Source organism: Neoarius graeffei, chromosome 13 (assembly GCF_027579695.1).
Source record: "Neoarius graeffei isolate fNeoGra1 chromosome 13, fNeoGra1.pri, whole genome shotgun sequence".
NCBI lineage: Eukaryota > Metazoa > Chordata > Actinopteri > Siluriformes > Ariidae > Neoarius > Neoarius graeffei.
The window spans coordinates 24898414-24921699 of NC_083581.1; the positions used below are offsets into that span (position 1 = coordinate 24898414).

Consider the following 23286-nt stretch of genomic DNA (forward strand, 5'->3'; position numbering starts at 1 on the left):
TCGCGCGCCGTCTTTCAGGATCATCCATCAAAAGCGCCGCAGCTCCGCCGCCCAGCCGCCCGTTGTAAATCATTCTGAAAGCCTGTCACTCATTTCCATTAGCTGTTCCTCTGTCCCTCCCTCCCTCTCTCTCTTTCTCTCTCTCTCGGCTTCTCTCTACCCTTTTTCTCTTCCCTCTTTCCCTCCTTCCCCCCTGCCTGGAGCCGTTGCGGGATATCTGTTCCATCTCAGCACCTCATCTGCCCTCCCTGTTTTCCATAAATTAAGCGTTTTCAGCCCGAGAAGGGCCACACCGCACTCGTCTAACGAGAGGCGCTCCGTCCCACCTCCCACTCCATTACAGCTAATGGACAACCATGCAACTCAATAACAGTCCGAGCGTCGATGAAAACGGAGGAGATTTCAGGAAGGTGTAGTTGTGACGGTTTCTGATAAGAAGGTCAAGGCAAGAAATGAAAGCAGAAAACGATTCATGACTTAATGAGGCTAAGCATGCGCATACTGTACCACGTCTTAAACAAACAGAGTTCATGTAAAAAAAAAAAAATTAGACATCTGTCTAATTTTACTAATGGCTAAGTGTCTGATTTCACTCAGAGGGAGAATTCCAGCCTGACGGATTATTCACCGTGGCATAATTTAACTCTGATTAAGCACACGTCCTTTACAAATGTGACTACTTACCTTTTTCATCACCATGCAGATCGAAGGCACGGAACAAATAACGTGCTTTTCTGCTGCCAAAACATGGCAGAAGTGGATTAGTCATTCATGTGCTGGAACTGATTTATCCACCATGTCAGAATGAAAGTTAAGGAAATGACTCATGAGTCAGTATTTCATCAGGCGTTGAAGGATCAGGCAAAACGGACAAGGATGGAGTCGACGTTTCTCGCTAACCGCAAAGTATTCTGGGTTCGCGAGGTTCCGTAAAGGCTTTGTAAGGAGAACTCTTTCAGGAAGTAGGGAGTAGTTTAACTCCAGCAAGGTCTGTCAGTCTCCAACACTTCACTAAGGGGAGCTTTGTGGCCTTTCGGTTGTTCGGCTTCCTTTTGCATCCTAATCAACTCGAGATGTACAGTAAGTATCAACACGACAAAATATTCACTAACTGCTGAAATGCAGCTTTTAGAGGGGGTGGGGGTGGGGGGGACTTTTTTTTTTTTTTTCTTTTCTTCTTCCCAGGAACGAGCTTGCCAACCCGTCTCACAATTCGGGCCGCCATTGTGTGCTGTCACGGGTTGACAATGCTCACCAGGCGAATCTTGAAGTCAGTGCTTCGCAGCAACTAGCGGGCCTAATCATTACGCCGAGGGTGCCTGACAAGAGCTCGCGACAAATTTGCCATTAAAATGAATGCCAATGGAGAAGACTATGTTTTGGAGGCATTTTTCTCTCCCCTTCACTGCGTCTCCCTACTAGCTTTTTGGCGGGACAGCCTTCCTTCCATTTCTTTTCACTCGTGCCACCAAACAGCCTTTGGTCTCTCCAGAAACTGACAGCATCACGCTTCTGGCGCAGATTTACCTGCGAGCCTCATTGCATTTAATGAAAGCAGGAGAAAGTGGCAATCTCCTATTAATGAACTTGGAATATATATATTATATATATATATATATATATATAATATAAAAATGCTGAAAACTGAACAAAAAATGCTTGTATAAGGCAAAGTGGTGTCTGGAGCCTGGCCAGAATCTAATGAAAGATCCACCGAGGGCGAGAGGGAGGGTTCGGAGGAAAGGGGAGTCAGGAAAAATACAAATTGTTCTAATCTTTCTTTTCCTCAGAGTGAGACAAGCACCACGAGTCGACTTTAATGAGAGCGTATGTCGAAAAATACGTTATAGCTATACAGGACCGTCCTAACGTTAATGACCGATTCCTGCGTCCGAGTCAAAGTCCGAAAGTCAGACGCTGCCATGCAGGCGATCATCAGCTCAAACACGTCGCTTGAAATCGGTTAAGACAAAACGTGTGCAAATTAAACACCGAATATTTCGGATTCGTTTCCAGATGAAGGAAAGCTAGGATATTTAAAGGACATGTTTTTGCTCCGTGTTCTGCAAGCCTTTTGAAAGTCGTCTTTACGTCCCGGCTTTTATATGTGTCAGCGAAGGTGACTGAGACAAAGGCCACACAAGAGCTTTGTTTCATATCAAGCGCAGAGGACAGACTCGGGAGTCCCAGCGGATCTGCTTCCGCTAGCACTTCCACTCGGAGCTCGCCGAGGACACTGCCAAGCGCACACAATGCCTCCACATGGAGCTCAGGTCGAGCATTGAGAAACGAAAAACAATGCACACGTTCTCCCATTCTCTCCCCTCTCATAGTGTGACATTTGATAATGTCATGATCTAGTACGAGCGTGATCCGTTTGGAATATCTAGATGTTTAAATCCATCCGTTCCGGATCCCCAAACTTCCCACAATAGCGGACCGTTGTAAGAAATCCATAAGTAAATATCATGTGGAACAGCAGACAGTGTGTTAGCCGACGCCGAGGTGCTCGTGTTTGTCTAATCCTCTCTGCAGGTGTCGTGAGGTGCATTGTAAACCTCAGCGCTGCTCAGCCAGGCTACACGGAGAAGGCTATCCTCCTCTCGTTTTTAAAAAAAAAAGCTAAATAAAAGCAAGGCTAATCAGGCTCAGAGGAGGAGAAGGAGACGGCTGCCCGGAAAGAAAAAAGAAAAGTGTGCTTTCCATCTCTCAGCCATGCAAACATTCCTGAGTGACATTCGATCAGGGAAATTGGAAGCGAAGCAAGATGGGCTTTTATTAGCGCTGCCCCTGTTTGCTTGACTGGTCAGGTGAGAGTGAGCACGAGAAAAGGGGGACATTCTGGGGTTTGGGGATTTAATCTCGATCTTTAGCAGTGTACTCCAAAAAGACACATCTCTCTTCACCAGCTCTTTTACACGATACATCAAGAGTTGATCTTGGAATGGATATGAAATGGATAGAGCCCTCTCACACACACACACACACACACACACACACACACACACACACACACACACACTGTGAAGCACAGTCCAGGATAATAAGTGTGACCTGAATGGTGCATTATTCATTCTGAGTAATAAATATGCTCAACGTCCAGACGTGCAGTCTGATTCCGATTCTGAGTGAGTTTACAGGAATCTTAGATCATTAATGCTTATCGGAAACACATTGGTCATCGTTTAGTTTCAGTTACACACTCGGTTCATGCTGAGTAGGACATGTCTCAGCGCAAGCCTCAGATGGTTTTACAGTAAAACTGAAACCGATGGTAAGGAAGTCAGTCGGATCACAAACAGAACCGATCACAGAGTCGTGAAGGATTTGAGACGTTTTATCGCTAGCGTTGTCGAACTTCTTGCTTTCGTTCTCGATCCGAAGCTCGTACAGGTTTTCTGAATCATCTCATCTCATTATCTCTAGCTGCTTTATCCTGTCCTACAGGGTCGCAGGCAAGCTGGAGCCTATCCAAGCTGACTACAGGCGAAAGGCGGGGTACACCCTGGACAAGTCGCCAGGTCATCACAAGGCTGACACAAATCAGTTTCGGGGCCGGTGCTGGTTCACAACTCGTTCAACTTGCGAGCCAGCTGAGAACCAGTTTGCTTTTCCGTAGCTCGCGGTGCTAAGGGAAGCCACGTCATTACGTTGCTGTATACGTCAGTTACGTCGCTACGTTTGCATAAACCTTGGCGCGAATATCGAAGCAAAAACAACGTGGAAGAAGCAGCAGCAGCAGCAACAACAATAATAATAATGGATGACTTCGCGTTTGTACAGCTACTGCTTCTCGGCGCTTAAAAATGGCGATCTTTCACGGTCTTGTTATTGTTGTTGGTCTTAACAACTCCGCCCCCCCGCTGACGTAAGCGGTTCTTTCCTCTGGCCCAGCAGAGAGTTGGTGCTAGCCTGGAACCGGTTTTTCTGTCCCCAGAGCCAGTTCTTTGTCAGTGGAAACAGAAAACCCGGTTCCAAACTAATGCCGCTTTTCCACTACAAACACGGCTGAGTCGGGCTGAGCCGTGCCGTGCTGAGTTGGGCTGAGTCGGGCTGAGCGGGGCTATTGAAGTTGCATTTTGACTACAACCGCGCTGAACCATGCTGGCTGGAAGTGGGTGGACACATTGGGTGGAGTTAGCGAAAGTGGGTGGACGTCACGTGATGTCGTTAAGCAGCGCAAACAGTGACATCAGTGACCTTTTAAGCGGTAGTCTCACGACCCGGATAGTAAACAATAAACATGGAGTCGTTAGTGTTGCTGGTCTTGGTGCTGTGGCTTGTTGTCACCGACAACGCCAACAGATACTGGCAAGAGCGTATAGATGAGGCGAGGCGCATAAGGCTTCAGAAATTCTCGTAATTTGTAATTCTTCTTCTTCCGGGTTTACGGTGTTTACAGATCCCAGCGTGCTCGCGGGGCGTGTGTGGGCATGTGAGGACACTCCTCCTCACCAATCAGTGCACAGGGGAGTGTCTGCTCACGCCCCCAGCCTCACTCGGCTCGCTTTGGCTCGCTTCAGCCCCACTCCAAAACGGTGCGAGTTTTAGGGGCTAAGCAGGGCTGAAGCGAGCCGAGTTGTGCTGTTCTTTGGTAGTCAAAACGCGAGCCGTGTCGGGCTGAAGTGAGCTGAAAAAGGGTAGTGGAAAAGGGCCATAAGCACTGGCCCCGAACCAGCCCTGGAACTGCTTTGGTGGAAAAGGGGCAACATAGGCACAGACAACCATTTACACTCACATTCACACCTACGGTCAATTTAGAGTCACCAGTTAACCTAACCTGCATGTCTTTGGACTGTGGGGGAAACCGGAGCACCCGGAGGAAACCCACGCGGACACGGGGAGAACATGCAAACTCCACACAGAAAGGCCCTCGCCGGCCACAGGGCTCAAACCCGGACCTTCTTGCTGTGAGGCGACAGCGCTAACCACTACACCACCGTGCCGACGTATTAAGTAATTTTCGCCTCAAATTCAGTTTTCATGTTTTTGCAGTGCACAAGACGGTCACTTTGGCAGCTGCTACAGTACGCCTGTTAATGATCAGGAGCGGTGCGTGGATTTAAAAGCAAGCTAAGAGATTTCACACTGACTCTGATACTTTTAAAAAAAAGTCGTCCTTGATGTCATGGGTCAGGAATTAATTGTGGCGTAATCCAGAATAAAATCGTTCATGTATTCAGTCTGAGGTTCGTATCGTATCGTATTGTAGAAGATTCAGAGATATCATTCATAATAGAATTCATATCATCATCGTGTCGAAGCGTCTGAAAAGTCAGTAACAATAAAAGTCAAGTTTATTTGTATAGCGCTTTTAACGATACACATTGTCGCAAAGCAGCTTTACAGAAATTTAAAGACTTGAAACATGAGCTACTTTTATCCCCAATGAGCACGCCTGTGGCGACGGTGGCGAGGAAAAACTCCCTCAGACGACGCGAGGAAGAAACCTCGAGAGAGAGGACCCAGACTCAAAAGGGAACCCATCCTCATTTGGGTGATAACAGACAACATGATTATAAATAACTCGCTTCTATAACAGTGTCCTAAAACTACCTCTGCTTGTTTTCTCATCAGCTCGATTACGTCATTTCGGATTTTCCTCGACACACTGTATTCAGATGGACATATTTGCTCAAGACGTTCCCACTGGATTTTCCGGAAAACCCCGTTTAAATTCGATGCTAGGTTTGAGTGAGAGGAAAGAAAGAGGCCAATCTTCTCCTCATGATAAGAATAGAGGAGCGTATCCTCAGAGCTCTTCAGCCACACAGGACGAGCAGAAAAAAACTGGGATTCAGACCCGAGCTTGACCTCCCGTCTCGCTTACTCTACCTTTACCAGGTGTGAAGCGATAGGACGGGATAGGAAGCGTCCTTCATTCTTCTGATGCGGTGAAGTGTACAGCTGGAGTCGGCGTTCGTCTGTAAGCATTGCAGCAGTAACACTATTGCGCTATGCATGCCTCTGCAACTCTCCTCCTGGAACCGAGAACCTGAAGTTGATTATATTAGAGCATTAAATATTTAATGTGCGGTTGTATGAAAGCCAGGCATTTATCCGCATGAACGGCTCGTGTTTAGCGAAGGACATAATGCAAGTGCAGTGAAGTAACATCTCCTTCATGCATACAAAAACCAACTCGAATCTAGTGCTCATCCACTTTCCAGGTTGAAGCGATTTTATATATCTATAAAAAAAAAGCTTCCTACCGATACGATACAATACAATAGCTCTGTAATCAGCTGTAACATCTGCACGTGTGCACGACTGTCTGGGTTCAGAGCAGCCGACGAAAAACGTCTTTCTGTGATGCCATATTCCACTCCGAAGTAGATCTGAGTAGATCCCAGCCATGATATCTTATAATGCTTTGTGTGTGTGTGTGTGTGTGTGTGTGTGTGTGTGTGTGTGTGTGTGTGTTTGGCAGCCATAAAGTGATGATGAGCTTTTTAACCAGTAGCACTGGCAATTCTCACCTCATCTTGACACACGGCAGAGCTGGCAAATATTTGCACAGCTCTGTCTTTGACGGCTGCTCGATATCAGTAAATGGTTTAATAGAACCTGTTACAGATTAACCGAGGTAGCGATTACTGACTGAAAAGTGAAGTACCTGCGCTTGGCTTGTTAATTGTGGAAAATGAACGAGACAGAATCCAAAAGTAACCATCTCATCTCATCTCATTATCTGTAGCCGCTTTATCCTGTCCTACAGGGTCGCAGGCAAGCTGGAGCCTATCCCAGCTGACTACGGGTGAAAGGCGGGGTACACCCTGGACAAGTCGCCAGGTCATCACAGGGCTGACACATAGACACAGGCAACCATTCACACTCACATTCACACCTACGGTCAATTTAGAGTCACCAGTTAACCTAACCTGCATGTCTTTGGACTGTGGGGGAAACCGGAGCACCCGGAGGAAACCCACGCGGACACGGGGAGAACATGCAAACTCCGCACAGAAAGGCCCTCGCCGGCCACGGGGCTCAAACCCGGACCTTCTTGCTGTGAGCCGACAGCGCTAACCACTACACCACCGTGCCGCCCAAAAGTAACCATAAATAAGTAAATAATTAAATTCATGAATTCAGGCTAAATTAACGAATGAAACAATTTCAAGTGATTGCTAGGATTAAGGTTCTTGTTTTTGGGTTTACACTTTTTTTTTTTTCCTTTGCGTGCACAGTAGGGCTGGGCGACATGACGATAAAATATCGATATTGTGATACATGACATCACAATATGCTTTTCTGAGAGATCGTTGATATTGTGATATATTTGTAGAATTTTTTAACTACAGAAATTAGTTGATTTTTTTTATTTTGCATGTGATATTTAAAATTGTAAAATGTTTATTAATAATAATAATAATAATAATAATAGTAATAGAAAATGAAGATACTAAGATTCTACGGGATTTTTAAATACAGAGGGAAAGAAAGAACATAACAAACCAGATATCGTTTTGCTGGACAAGAGAAAGAAAGTCTGTTTCGTACTTGATGTAGCCTGCCCGTTTGATCCATCCATTATCCATAACCGTTTATCCTGTGTAGGGTCGCAGGCAAGCTGGAATCTATCCCAGCTGACTACGGGCGAAAGGCGGGGTACACCCTGGACAAGTCACCAGGTCATCACAGGGCTGACACATAGACACAGACAACCATTCACACTCACATTCACACCTACGGTCAATTTAGAGTCACCAGTTAACCTAACCTGCATGTCTTTGGACTGTGGGGGAAACCGGAGCACCCGGAGGAAACCCACGCGGACACGGGGAGAACATGCAAACTCCACACAGAAAGGCCCTCGCTGGTCGCTGGGCTCGAACCCAGAACATTCTTGCTGTGAGGCGACAGCGCTAACCACTACACCACCATCCAGTTTCATATAAAACTAATTAAAACAGTTTTATTAGTCCACTAGCTTGTTGGTGTCATGGATTTGGGTGATAAATGGATGTAAGTGCAGAAAGAGTTTATTGGTGAGCACACGAGCAAACAGATCCAAAACATCAGACAAAGACAGAGTCAAAAAGCAGGGAATGGTCAAATGAGGCACAGACAGGATATAAGGTATAAAATCCAAGAACACAAACGTGAGTCAAAACCAGAAAATACAAAGCTTGGCCACGTCAGACGCAGGGTACAGAGCACGTACTTCACAAAGTCTCCGTGTTACTGACTGAGAGTCCTTATAAGCGCAAGCTGTGATAGCGCTCTGATCAGGAACAGGTGCATGGTAATCAGTCCTAATAACCTTGAGCTCGAGTTGCCGCCAGGCGCGTGGACATGATAGAGGGACAATTGACAGTTGTAACTAGACAAATGTTTGACATATCAAGATCGCAGCTCTAACCCTTGGAGCTCATCCGCTGCATTCGGTCGAGGAGGATGTTTTCCAGTCGGTTAACCACTACACCACCGTGCCGCCCTGTTTGATACAAGAGTCATTAAAAAAGAAAAAGATTGAGCATTATACTGATTTTGAAATCCTCAAATGCCGGATGCAGGAAGTTGAAAAAGTTGCGATTCTACCTATCGTCATTGGAGCTTTAGGCATAGTTACAAGTAATGTAAGCAGAAACCTTGAAAAGATAGGAATCAGTCTGGGTATGGATGTATTACAGAAAACTTGTTTTCTCAGAACAGATCATGTACTTCGAAAATTCCTGCATATTAAACGAGCGTGATGAAAAGAATGAAGAGGTTTAATTTGAAGAAAAGGTTGGACTAAACAAAGACAAGATTAGACTTGGAGAAGAGTAGTTTGTCATCTAGGTCACAGATAGGGACCCGATGAGAAGACTGGTGAGCTGGTTATAACATCAAATACCATGTGTAAAAAATATACTACTACTACTAATAATAATAATAATTTTTCACATTTGCACTATCGTTTGTTTATTTATTTATTTTAAACCCACAAAACAGTTTTTTTGGGCACAAACCTATATCTTGTGGTGCACATGGTGTATCGTTGAAACGCCTCTGGGAATCGTGATATGATATTTTTGTCGTATCGCCCACCTGGAGTGCACACGCCCACTCAGAACTTTGCCCACATCGAACACAAATGTTCCGTTTGCATCACCTGTGTGTGTTTTTTTTTTTGTTTTTTTTTTGTGCTACATAGCAGGAAAGGAAGCAGGCCAGAATAAATGAGAGCTTCTTGGTGCTGCTGCGATTTATCAAAGTCTCCTTGTGCTGCAACTCTGCTGGCTGTAAGACTCTTGAACTCTATATAGGACACCATCAGGTAAATCCACAGCGGACTTGGCTGTCATAGCTGATGACAAAAATCAATAACCAAACCAATATATCTGACAAATATGTACGGGATGCCTCTCTATGGCCGAGTCTAGCACAAGATTTCACCGACCACATGACTCGGATTAGCACATTAGCACGTGTCTGCGTATGCGCCGTGTGTGTGTGTGTGTGTGTATGTGTGTGTGTGTGCGCCCACTGCATTCTTATGTGAGACATGACAACCCTGTCTGTCTGTTCCTTCTCTCTCTCTCTCTCTCTCTCTCTCTCTCTCTCTCTCTCTCTCTCTCTCTCTTTTAAAGCATGGCATAAATCCAGGAGATGAAAATGTCATGGAGCAGGTTCATTTTGCAAAGAGGTTTTGATTGCCATGCGCGTGTAATTGATTGTCCCAAGGACAGGGGGAAATCTAGAAATGTCATAACAGCCTCTGCTTAGGTCGCTCCCACTGCTAGGCAATCAATGAGAAGTAAAAAGAGCTATCGATTGGTGTGGGGCAAAAAAAAAAAAAACCTGTAGCCTGAGATGGGCAAGCGAGCCATGGCGAAAGTGCCCTAGACATACAGACCTGTCAGCGGCACCTTGAAATTAGAGCATCTCACGTGAAGATAGTGTTACATCTTGTCTTGGGCCCTGAATGCTGCTGCTGTCTCCTAGACACAAACGTACACCTGAAAGAAACGTTCTAGCTACAGGGATATACGTTGATATGGCAAATGCTCGTAACACTACCAGAAGGGCACTTGGGAAGAACACAGAAGTCGCTGAAGCCCGAGGGTGATGGAAGTAGCGATGAAGTTTCACAAGGACCGCAATGATACAATACTTTACACGCTTGCTAAATGAATGCAAATCAAGCCCTCGACAGATTTACCTCGAGCTTGTTCCCAGTGTGAAATGCTAGCAGTATTAACGGTAATGTTAAAGAGTGCTTGTAATTATGCAGACAGTGAACCAATACTACAGTGTGCTAGAGCTGAAACAGTAGTTTATATGTTCTCAGGCCCCTTGATTGACAGATTTACACCAAACACAGCTTGGTCTGTCTCATCAACAGGGATTAGCCTATAGTGTTGTAATTCCTAAACACCAGCTCCATTGACAATTAAGATATCGACCATCCTAGGCTTAACCCAGTGTCAAAAAAAATGAAACAAGCATTTTGTTATGGCTGTTTTGGATTAAAAACCTGATCAATCAAACATCGCATGGATGTCTACAAACATAATCTTTTAGTCACCAAGGAATTTGGCTTGGTTTCAGATTCAACCACAGAGAGCATACCATTCTTTAAAGGAAACGACTTCTTTCAGAATATTTGCAAAGCCCCTAATATATCTTAGAAGGATAAGATCTCATCCGGGTCAAAAGTGAAATTAACAATAAAAACAACAAACACTATACACCAAAACCACTGCAAATGTGATATTCTTTTGGCCTCTTAATCCTGCTAATTAGGCATGTAACGATATCTCGTGCGATGATGAATCATGATATGATTTGAATTGATGAAATGATTTTTTTTTTTTAATTATCAGGCCGTGTAATCTTTTTTTTTTTGTTGTATTTGCATTGTTGAGACAGTACAATAGCGGGAATACACGTGACTTCACTGTAGGTGGAAGTAACACAGCTCGAATGCTGCGAAAACACTCAAAAACAGATCTGAAATGTGAAAGAGGTGTTGTGTGATTGACTGTACAAATAGATTTAACAAGAAAATAGAGCTCTCTCTTTTTTTTTTTTTTTTTTTTACAGACTGCTGAAAGATGAAGAAAAGAGAAGGAAATGGAGCCAGAGCAAATGTTCATAAGAGTTTATTAAGAAAAGGATTATTTGTGATTTTTTTTTTAAATTTTTTCATTTTTAATAAAAGCAGTACTTTTAGTTAATCTGCTATTTATATTTTACTACAACCTTTACAAATGTGGGTAAATAATTATTGATTATTAAGAAAATGAAATGAGCTTTTTTGTTTAAAAAAAAAAGTTTTTAATTTGATTTAGGAAATAAGAATAGGAAAATAAACATTGCATTGGACAATTGAGTCGTGAACCCAATATCGTGAATTGAATCGAATCATTAATTGGGCGAATCGTTACATGCCGTATGTAAATATTTTACGGTGAGCATGGTTGATTTTAACATGTCGGATTGTAATGGGTCTTTCAGCGTTTTGCAATTTTGTTTTCGCATTGCCTCTCTACTGACCGTGCCTTTAAATGAAGGAGAACTTATAGGTTTCGTATTTAAAACTAGTTACCCAGCACCCTTTTTTTGAAAACAGGAAAATGACCTTACGGTTTCTGGTTGATAATAATTAAAGCACTCTCTTAAAAGGAGTGTATTCAGCTTGTGTGTGTGAACCATACATCACCTGCCCGGTGTACGCTCTGCTGTCTCGTCCTGCACAGCCGTCTGGCCAACAACCAGCGAGCTCTTGAAATCGAGGTCTTGTTATGCCAAGAGTCCGTTCCAATGGATTAATGTTATAAACACTTCAAGTGGCTGATTTATGACAGACACCTTAGGTTTGTTGACCTTTGCATATCTCTGTCTGAAGATATAAATTTGTTTTGACACAGATTGGAGGGTTTACAGGAGTTTATGACATGCTAAATCTCAGCATCAGCATGCCAGCTCCTTATTTTGCGAGCCTGTTTAAATCGAAGGCACGTGTTTGAAAAAGCCCAGAGCAAGAAAACCGACTCGTATCATCACTTCACCTGATAGCTCATCCTAAAGTCAAAGAGGGTTAAAAGATTAGGGCGATCCTCACATTTATGCACCATCTAGGCTAAATTAAAATAATATATAGGCTAGTGGACGTTAATAAAAATGAATACAAATGGTCCCTGTCTTAGTTCAAGTTATGCTTTACTTGTTTTATCGACCTAAACATCACTGATTGATGGTGGGAGCATGAGATTTCATTGTAATTACCCCGGCTGGGGTATTGTGTCCTGATGTCGCCGGAGCAGTTTAGCACGGCAGACTGGCCTAACTCTTAATGTCTTGAGGGCCTGTGCCCTTGCATTTGATCTTGTATTCTGGATCCCTGCTGCTTGGCAGAGATCAGAGGCTGGCAAAAAGAAGCTTACTCTTACAAATGGCTTAGGGAGGAAAAGCTAAGTTTTTTTTTTTTTTTTTTTTTTCTTTTTCCTTTAAGACATCTGGGGGGCTTGAGGTCAATTTGTGCTTTTGATGGCATTAAAATACAGCTTCAAAACCGTGGTTTAATGATGGAAAGCACTAAACGTGACTAATTTATTTATTTTTATTATCAGATCACGATCATAAGGTCTAATCCAAATTGTGCCAAAGAAAATGCTTTTCGAATTAATCATAAACCTGTTTGGTTTTGGATAAAACAGTTGCAATTAATTGGAAAGGTCAAGGTAAAATTAGAATGTAATGCATCAAGTACGAGTAATTCATAGCTGTATATCCATCGTGTCAAAAAAGCATCATTTAATTTAATGTTTTAACGCATTTGACTTTGATTGCTTTAGTAGAGAGAATTCACCCGGAGTCTCTGTTTTGGGTTAAAGTGCATATCACGGGTAAATTCAGGAGCAAGATCAATGTAATTCTGCATTCCGCATTCTCTGCAATTTTTTTTACCTTGCGCATTACCAGAAAAATTCAGCTGAAATCAAGCCATTTGAGGCGAATTGGTCCATCTCTGAAAAAACTTGGCATTTGGATTTCCCGGCAAACATTGATTTTCATGACGTCGCGTGCAGGACGCCTCCTTCTGAATCCCACGTCAGTGCTGGTTTGTTTATTAGAAAACGACCTGGTGGTTTTCTGCAAATTTCTTCAACGTTATCGCGTAATTATTAAAATGGTTAACAGGTGTATCGTAGGACGGTGTAGCAACACCAATCATGATGGGATTAGTACTCATCGTTTTCCAAAAGACCGGACAATGAGAGAGAAATGGGAGCGCTTGGTCTACACAGGCTGTGCACTGAAACCGTGCAAAGCTCTCGCAGCCTGCTGGCGCTTCCGCAGGTGACATCACGATTCTGGTTCCAGACTCCCTTGGGATTTTTCCAGACACGTTTTGTTATTTTATTTTTTTCTGCTGTAGACAGATGACCTTGTGCAAAATTACCCTTCTGGATGAGTGTGTAAAGGGACATACTTTCATATAAAAAAAAAACGAAATTGGTCCAGAATATGCCCTTTAAACTGCATGTATACTGTATGCTCCCACTGCTGCTTGTTCATACAGTGTTGCTCATATATTCCAGTGGGTTTTTCAGACCTCAAAGCTTTCATCAAACGACAGTTAGCTGAATTGTTTGCTAATACCTGGCATTGTGTATCTTTTTACAACTATGCATGTTTCAGTACAAACACCTATTTCAATCCATAAAGTATGATTTCCTTCTTGAGCACCAGAAGATGATACGAGTATTCCATGAAGCATTCGCTCATCTCGGTCTGCCGGATGTCAAATCTTGATGGTGTTGGATCGAGGTCACCGCACACTGGGAGTCTGTTTGCCTGTGTTGCAAGGCCTGCATTCTCCATGTTTGTTTTCAGAGTCTGAATCCTGTTTCCATCTTCATCCATTAGCTGGCAGCAGTTCACCTCCAGGCTTCCTCTTGAGGCAGCTCTAAAATATTGATTAAAAAAATCTTATTTTCAGAGTCAAAACGCTGAAGGCCTAGAGGGGGCTGCATAGGGTAGTACTTTTAAAGCTTACAATAGACAGTTCTCCGTGTTGAGTGTAACTCCAAATGGAATATTAACCAGAGGAAATGCAAGTGTCTGGTCCTGTGTATATATATATTTCACTAAAAGCTCTTATGCCTATACTGTAACCACGTTTGAATTTTGAACAGGCAGCTAAATGTGTGATTGTTGGAATATAAATATGTACACAGTATAGTATAGAAATCTGAAAGCTACACCTAAAAAAAGAGAGCATCAGACCAATCTAACATTTTTACCAGTACATTTTACAGTCCTTACATTAAAAGCAAAGACGTTCGATCATTCCAACACCATTATCATTTCACACTGTTGTCAGATCATTTCTTGACCTATCCCAGCACGTATGCAGGACACTTTTTACAACACTGTTCTAGATCTTTCTGAATCGCATTTCCTATCTTGCTACATCCCGATATCTGTTTTGCGACACCCAGAACTCAAATACTGACACGTGTATATATATTGTTTGTTTTTTTCAGTGTATGAGCCAGATGATGATGTTGGTGCCCCTGAACCAGTGGCAGAAGAGGAGGGAGGAAGTGACATGCAGAATGAGGATGAGGGGCCTGAGAAGACCAGCATTAAGATTCCTGAGGACAAGGAAACGGACAACAAGAGCAGCTACAGCTTCCAGAATTCTCCTGTCAGCGTCTTGTCCAATCAGGAGGTTGAACTGGAGTCCCGTCTGAGTGACGGCAGCGACAGACTCTCTGACTTCAAGGCTTCTTCCCCACCAGAGAGCCTGAGAGACAATGAGAATCATGGTTCAAAACCGAAAGATGAGATGTACAGCAGCCTTGAGAAAATGAGGGCAACGTATGTCAACTTTCTCTCAGACTCCTACTGGACAAATATTGGACTAGACCTTAAGGTTGGTAATACTGGCAACAAGCCAAACTGCGACAGTTCCAATGCAAGCACTAAGCGCGAGTTTGACTGGCATCAGGATGCACTGTCCAAAACCTTGCAGCAAACACTGTCCCCAAAACCTGTATCAAAGCCCAACCTGTTCAGCTCGGTGCACCTGTACAGGCAAAGCAGCAAAGCATGTGGTACAGTCTTCACAGGGGCCAGTCGCTTCCGCTGCAAAGACTGCAGTGCAGCATATGACACCTTAGTAGAACTGACAGTGCATATGAACAAGAGTGGACACTACCAAGATGACAACAATAGCAGACAAGGAATTGCCTCTACTTCATCTTCCAAAAGTCGGAAGAGGAACCTACAAGACATGGAAGGCAAGGAGGATGCACAGAAAGTGCTGAAATGCATGTTTTGTGGCCATTCTTTTGACTCTCTCCAAGACCTAAGTGTCCACATGATTAAAACTAAACATTACCAGAAAGTGCCTTTGAAAGAACCTATTCCAGTTATCACTCCTAAATTAGTTCCACCAGCAAAGAAGCGTGCCTTTGAATCAACAAGGCCTTGTTCCCCTGACTCCACCACCGGTACTATAGGCTACAGTGAAGCCCAAAGGTCATCTGGTCTTACAAACGCTCCAAACAACCGATATGGCTATCAAAATGGTGCTAGCTACACGTGGCAGTTTGAAACATGCAAATCCCAGATTCTGAAGTGCATGGAATGTGGAAGTTCACACGATACTCTTCAACAGCTAACCACTCATATGATGGTCACTGGTCATTTCATTAAAGTGACAAATTCAGCATCCAAGAAGGGTAAACAGTTAACACTTGATCCATTAGCAATAGAGAAGATGCAGACACTAGCGGAACCCACTGTTAATGAATCTGAAGGACAGAAGGCCTCCCCAAAAAGTACTGCCTCTGGGGATTCTCATAAATCTTCCCCAAAGGAAAAGAAACCTGACCAAGAAGAAGAGAGAAATAAAGATGACCAACAAGATGGGGCAGATCAAAAGTGTACTGATGCTAGTTTTAAATATCCATACCTACGAGAGGAGGACCTAGAGCAAGGAGCCAGTGGAGGGGGTGATATACTGAAATCTTTAGCCAACACAGTGGCCACAGCAATTAATAAGGCTCAGACGGGGACACCCAGCTGGAGTGCTTACCCCAGCATACATGCAGCTTACCAGCTATCAGGCGTAATTAAGAATGCCCCTCTTTCTGCCTCTCCCCCCATACAGGTTAAACAGAGTCACAGCCACAGATTGAGGCTCATTGCTCCCAAAGGAAAGTTTTATCAGGGACTTCGAGGACACGAGAGTTTCCAGGGACATCACAATCTGGACATCAAAAAGGAGAGGGGCGGTGCATTCGATGACAAAGAGAGCCAGAACAGCAAGTTTGATCTGGCGGAGAATGATGACAGTGATTGTCAGGATGATTCCTCTTCCTCTTCAAAGCTGGATGCGGACTGTGTAAGTGAAGGGAATGACACGATCAAAGGGAAGTTGAGCCCAGCTTTCTCTGACATAGCCAACCCTTCACCAAGCCCTCCTGCCAGCAATGGGCACAGCAGTTCCTCAGACCTTGTCAGCGACTCTCAGGAAGTCCCTACTATAAACCCTTTAAGTGCACTACAGTCTGTCCTGAACAATCATTTGGGGAAGGCAAATAAGCCAAGGCAAGAGGGGGTTCTGTCTCAACGCATCCAACCTATCTTCTCAGAACTTAGCCGGGGTCTTGAGAAACCGGGCTCAATCCTCACATCCTCTGCTGTCATCAGGGCCAACAGCAACTTCATCTTCACAAATAATGACCAGCCAATAGACTTAACAAAAAACAAACAAAACAAACTGAGTTCCTCTGTCTCGTCGCAGTCCTCCACTCCTATGCCTCAGAAACATGCACTGTCTGACATTGCTGACATGGTAAAGGTTCTTCCCAAAGCCACGACGCCAAAGCCCTCAATACCATCTAGAGTGCCTGCAATGAAACTAGAGTCAGACGTGAGGCGGTTTGAAGATGTATCCAGCGAGGTGTATTCTGTCCACAAACGTAAAGGCAGGCAATCGAACTGGAACCCTCAGCACTTGCTCATTCTTCAAGCCCAGTTTGCTTCCAGTCTCTTTCAGACCTCCGAGGGCAAGTATCTTCTCTCTGATCTTGGTCCTCAGGAACGGATGCACATCTCCAAGTTTACCGGACTCTCCATGACTACCATCAGCCACTGGCTAGCCAACGTTAAATACCAACTTAGGAAAACAGGCGGGACCAAATTTTTAAAGAACATGGACACAGGCCATCCGGTCTTCTACTGCAACGACTGCGCATCCCAGTTTAGAATGCCGTCTGCTTTCATTTCCCATCTCGAATCCCATCTCGGTTTTCAGATCAAAGACATGAGCAAACTACCAATCGAGCACCAGACAAAAGTAGCAGAGCCTGAACTGGCGAAAGCTTTCAGTGTTAGAGTGACAGACGCGCTAGCAACAGAGGAAGACATTGACTCAAAATTCAAATGCAAACTTTGTAGTCGGACATTTGCCAGCAACCATGCAGTCAAACTTCACTTGAGTAAAACTCACAGCAAATCTCCAGAGAATCATTCACAGTTTGTTGAAATGGACAAAGAGTAGCTTGATTGGTTTTTACGATATGTAGTTTTGTTGTTAATAACTGTAATTGCTCTGCTTTTATATATATAAATATAAAAGAATAACGGGTGAAATTATTTTTTTCATGTTACATGTAGCATTATGTAGTATGCTCATGAATTTCAAACGAACCATTTCATCATGTTAAGGAAAAATGGACACACTGGCTGGATTAGAAGGAAGTGTAAGTAAATGCATTGCAAAAGATTCTGAAGTGAATCCATTGACATAAGTCTTTGCACTCTGCTCAATTGCATCACCAGTAATGAACTGTATTATTGCTTGAAACATAACTGCAGATGTTTGCATGCGGTAGCTCTGGCTATGACTATTTATTTGTATGATATGGCAAGTTTTAATTGTAATACTTTTAACAGCAAATTGACTGATGCATTAACTGTAAGCTCTTATGATGCACCTGAATGGACGAACGTTCAAATGGGTAGCCAAACACACATTTCCAGAAAAAAAAAATAAATAAAAATAAAAATGCAAATAAAAAATAATAAATGCAAAAAAGAAAAAAGAAAGAAAATTAAATGTACAGTACGTTATTCTGTAAAATATTTGTGTTGCAATGATAGAACAGAAAAGCACTTTAATAAATGTTTAATCACCAGTTTAGGCTCAGATTCGGTATGTGAGTTAACAGATTTAGACAACTTTGACATTAAGAAGTCTCACATCCATGTGTATATATAGCACTGCAGCAAAAATGTGTCTCATCAAAAGGAGGATAGTGAGACAGAACATACTGCACCTTTTATACCAGTAAAAATAAATCATTAACATTTTTCTACCTGCCTTCCTGCATTTATTTTAAGTACGGCGACAATATTTTGAGGTGCTTTCATGGGAAGTAGATGAAGACATGAGGGAAAATAAGTTGCATAATTGTACAATGATGATGTTTTTTTTTTTTTGTATGTGTTGTTCTGGCTCTTGTTTTAGTATATTTGACTGTTTTGGTTTTATGGCCTGCTTTGTGGCATAATGACAATCCATTAATGCGTTTTCAAAAGGTACAGGTTTTTACATCTGCTCCAGCTATTAAAGGAGAACCGAAGGCAAATTTTTTTATTATCGGAATTCTATTTCTCATTTTATTAAATATCAAAATGCATTTTTGATAGCTATTTTGTCACTGCTATAGTGTTTGAAATATGCTCTGTAATAGATCAGTCCATATCGTTGAGACCTGTGCGAGACATCGTAGGACGGAAGTAAAACGTACAGCGGAAATCAAAGTGACCGACATTTTCCGACATTGTCAAAAGACGTGCGTGCCCTCTTTCAAATGCTGACGTGATCAAGCTGGAAGTTTAGTTTGTTTTGATAGCAATCAGGAAAGTTTGAAAAAAGTAGGCATCATTTATACTCGTTTTTGTGCAATATTTTGGATTGGAAAACAGTTTTCAAAATGACTGCACTGACACCTGGTTGACACTTGACGTTTCGAAGTCTCGCACAAGTCTCGTGAAGATCGCGCGGATAAGCGACGCCTGCCGTGGACCAAACGAACTCAATTCAACATGGCTAAAAACCGAATAGACCGATACGTATAATATTTAATTCCAATTAGGTGCCAATACGAGTCACGGTATAAGGTTACTAAAACCGAAAATGTAATTGAATAATACGTTAATTAAGACATAAAGCAAGTTTAAAAATAACTTCAGTTCTCCTTTAACAACAAAAAAGAAAAAACATTTTGCTGGATTAGAGTTGGCTGGTAAGGTTAAAGGCACACTTGAAATTTTAGCAGTAGGCGCACAAACAACACGGTAATAATTAATCTTGTGATGAACATCTCATCTCATTATCTCTAGCCGCTTTATCCTGTTCTACAGGGTCGCAGGCAAGCTGGAGCCTATCCCAGCTGACTACGGGTGAAAGGCGGGGTACACCCTGGACAAGTCGCCAGGTCATCACAGGGCTGACACATAGACACAGACAACCATTCACACTCACATTCACACCTACGGTCAATTTAGAGTTGCCAGTTAACCTAACCTGCATGTCTTTGGACTGTGGGGGAAACCGGAGCACCCAGAGGAAACCCGCGCGGACACGGGGAGAACATGCAAACTCCGCACAGAAAGGCCCTCGCCGGCCACGGGGCTCGAACCCGGACCTTCTTGCTGTGAGGCGACAGCGCTAACCACTACACCACCGTGCCGCCCCTTCTGATGAACATACTGTATATATTTTCTCTCTCTCTCTCTCTCTGTGTGTGTATATATATATATATATATATATATATATATATATATATATATATATATACACACTAATATCATAGATATGCTAATGAACTATCATTTCATTACTGCATATGCTATGAACCGTGCCTATATCATAACAATTAAAAATATCTCCCTCAGCCTCTCTCGTTTCAGAGCTATTAAAGAATAATTACCGTCTAAGTACATAAACACTTTATGCTTTTTATTTCTTTTCTTTTTTTTTCCCCCTAGCAGTCAAGTCCTCAATTACGACTCCCTATCATATCTGTTTTATAACTGGCAACTGACATTTGATGGCAAATGGGAGGAAGCATCTGTGCTTTGGTGATTTGAGCATTCTGACACCAACTCGCCCTCCATCGCTGAAAATGAGCAGGCAATCACACCGTTCATCAGACGACTCCTAATGCAGTTCTAGTGTTCAGCAATAATTCCACCTTGCATTTATAATTGCAGGCATAGATCCCACACCTCAGTGCACAGATTAAAGCCATAAATTATTTAGTGCCTTGCTTCGCCGATGGATCCACAATTCCCCTCTGTCAAGGCATTATCCTTCAGCTTAGCAACTTCTTTTCGAATGGAAGTCAGAGGATGATTTAAGATATGGTTGAATAATATGACAAAATAAATGCGATATTCCGGCCATTTGTGTTCCTTAATTAAAACTGAGAGTCTCTGAAGTGGCTCGTCAAATGGAAGTGTGCCGTGACTGCAGTAAGTCACAGCCGAGTCATTTAGCCTTTTGCGCTTAATGGGGAGATTTTAAATGACCACGCTAGTGGATGGGTATTTGTGGCATGAGGGCATTTGAAATGGCTTTTGGAGGTAGCAGCTCAATGTCAGCGATTCGCATTAAGCCATAGAAAGAATATCCTTTCATCAATGTACTCAGGGCGAGGAAATTAGCTGTTTCTAATATTAATTCAGGCCGATAATTCAAAGTCATTCGAGATTTATTGCCACATTAAAGGCGAGCTTGAATCGGATGCACAATCATGAGCTAAAACAACCCAACAATTAATTGTGCCTTGTATATCTGCATACAAGCAAAGCAGAGAGAGAGAGAGAAAAAAAATGATTGAACAAATAAATAAAAGTGCTGATTATGATACTAATAGCACCATCATGCCTAATATAACATGCAAAACAACAATTTTATTAATGTTGCATTTCGAGAACCTAATCTTTGCATGTGTAAACAGTTTGAGAGTGTGAACCCATGCATTTGTCTCATTTTCTTGCAAATAGATCAACACAGACAGATTATTTTCGAATGCTTAATCCAGCAAATGGGCTCCACTTCTTTTTTTTCCCTTTTTTCTTCTTCTTCTTCTCCAGGCCCATGTGTATCAGCTTGTCAGGCTGCCACTTGAAAAGTGTCAGTCCTGCACCTAATTAAGTCACCGTGCTGGAAAAGGGCCGTGTGCATCTAGACACTGATTTAAAACCACGCAGAAATAAAACATTTTAACTGCACTAACTGGACTGAAAATACACTCGAATTTATTGGGGGAAATGTCATGGAGCAGTTAAGTGTCACATGTCAAATGAGCAGCAAAATAATAGGAAGAACCCAGAGAGGGATGTAGGAACCAAATGATTTTATTAGGACATTTCGGTGGTTTTTACATATTCCCCAAGACAGATGCAAAATTGGTCATATTGTTTAACCTTGGCTGTCAATTATTGTGAATCTTTTTTTTTTTCCCCCCAATGTCAGTGTGCACCCATCACAGTCTCACTAGCTGCTGAAGATTTCCTTCGACATCGTGGCTAAGATGACAGCTCTTCCTGTTATAGATCCTTTTCAGTTTCTTGAACTCAAAACCATCAGATAAGCAAAAAACAACAACAACGACGACAAAAAAGCAGTTGGCCTGTTGAAAGCACTTCAGACGTACAGAACGGCACCGCAAGTCTTTAGGAAACAGTTGGAGGTGGGAAATGTGAGGATCGCAGCTGCAAACTTGGCAGACGGGCCATGTTTGAGCTTCAGGTCAATGAACTCTGGCTGTGTTTACAGGACGAAGGAGAACGGCTGAAATCTGTTGGAGTCGCCGCTGATTCATGTCACAGTGAGTGGCAGATAACCTAGAGGCAACCGGAGCCTGACAGCCAAAGCTATTACAGCCCCACGTAAACCCAACATCCCTCTGGTGTGCCCTGACACCTTCCTCCCTTTCTGCCTTCACACCCCAACAGAACCAGCAGATTCAAGAAGGATCAATCTTTACACTTACTGTACAGGAATGTCAAAAATAGATTTTAATACAAACATTTGTTCTAATCCATCATAAACTTAGAAAAATAGCCTTTAATATAAACTCACCACTTTATTAGGAACCTGCTCATTCAATCCTTGCAATCAGCCAATCATGTAGCAGTAGCACAATGCATAACATCATGGACAAGAGCTTTGGCAGAGCTTCAACAGATATTAAAAGATAAGATACACAAAGCACATCTATCCTAGATAAGTAAGATCACATACTATAATTCACGAATTTTACATGGACAAAAATTCCGGTTTTTGTCCTCATCTCATCTCATTACCTCTAGCCACTTTATCCTGTTCTACAGGGTCGCAGGCAAGCTGGAGCCTATCCCAGCTGACTACGGGCGAAAGGCGGGGTACACCCTGGACAAGTCGCCAGGTCATCACAGGGCCGACACATAGACACAGACAACCATTCACACTCACATTCACACCTACGTACGGTCAATTTAGAGTCACCAGTTAACCTAACCTGCATGTCTTTGGACTGTGGGGGAAACCGGAGCACCCAGAGGAAACCCACGTGGACACGGGGAGAACATGCAAACTCCGCACAGAAAGGCCCTCGCCGGCCACGGGGCTCAAACCTGGACCTTCTTGCTGTGAGGCGACAGCGCTAACCACTACACCACCGTGCCACCTCAGTTTTTGTCCCTATTTAGAAAACGACAGTATTCCTACAAAGCTGATTACAGGACTGATTAATTGAGGATATTACATGGTGGTGCGAAGATATGAAGTTTATCTTTGAGTGGTGAATGTATAGATCACGAGTGAGTGAAACAAACAAGCGAAAATATTTGCAACACGAGAAGATAAACTTCATATCCTCACATCGACGTGTAATGATCTTTATATTATATGGACACATTCACAAAAATTATTCAAAGGAATTTTCATTTTGAACTGGTTCAACATTCTGACACCGTCATCTAGTCAGCGGAAAAACACCGGGAGTGACATCATAGGAGTGAAATATCGGGAATTATTCTACTCATATTCATTGGATATGAGCAATGGTGCACTCTGATTGGCTACTCTACTACTAGGATATCAGCTCATATACTGCGAGTAAAGAAAAACAAAATGGCGGCGCGTGTTGCTGAACCGACCGAGGACAAAATAAAAACTACTCAAAAACAAAACCCCAAAAAATACAAAAAAAGCAACAAAATATGGAATAAAAGTATTTGACGGTAAGAACGTATTTTTTCTATTTTTCAAGAATTATT

At 42.8% G+C, this 23286-nt stretch overlaps 1 protein-coding gene across 4 annotated transcripts in view; it reads left to right on the top strand.

Moving 5' to 3' along the window:
- Nucleotides 1–18325, top strand: part of LOC132896509 (teashirt homolog 2) — an 86921-nt gene extending 68596 nt beyond the window's left edge. For all 4 annotated transcript variants that reach the window (XM_060937391.1, XM_060937390.1, XM_060937388.1 and 1 more), the window contains one exon: nt 14484–18325. In XM_060937391.1, the coding sequence (XP_060793374.1) occupies nt 14484–17512 (3029 nt within the window). In that variant the 3' untranslated portion in view covers nt 17513–18325. The remainder of the gene's footprint in view (nt 1–14483) is intronic.
- The last annotated feature ends 4961 nt before the right edge of the window (nt 18326–23286 follow it).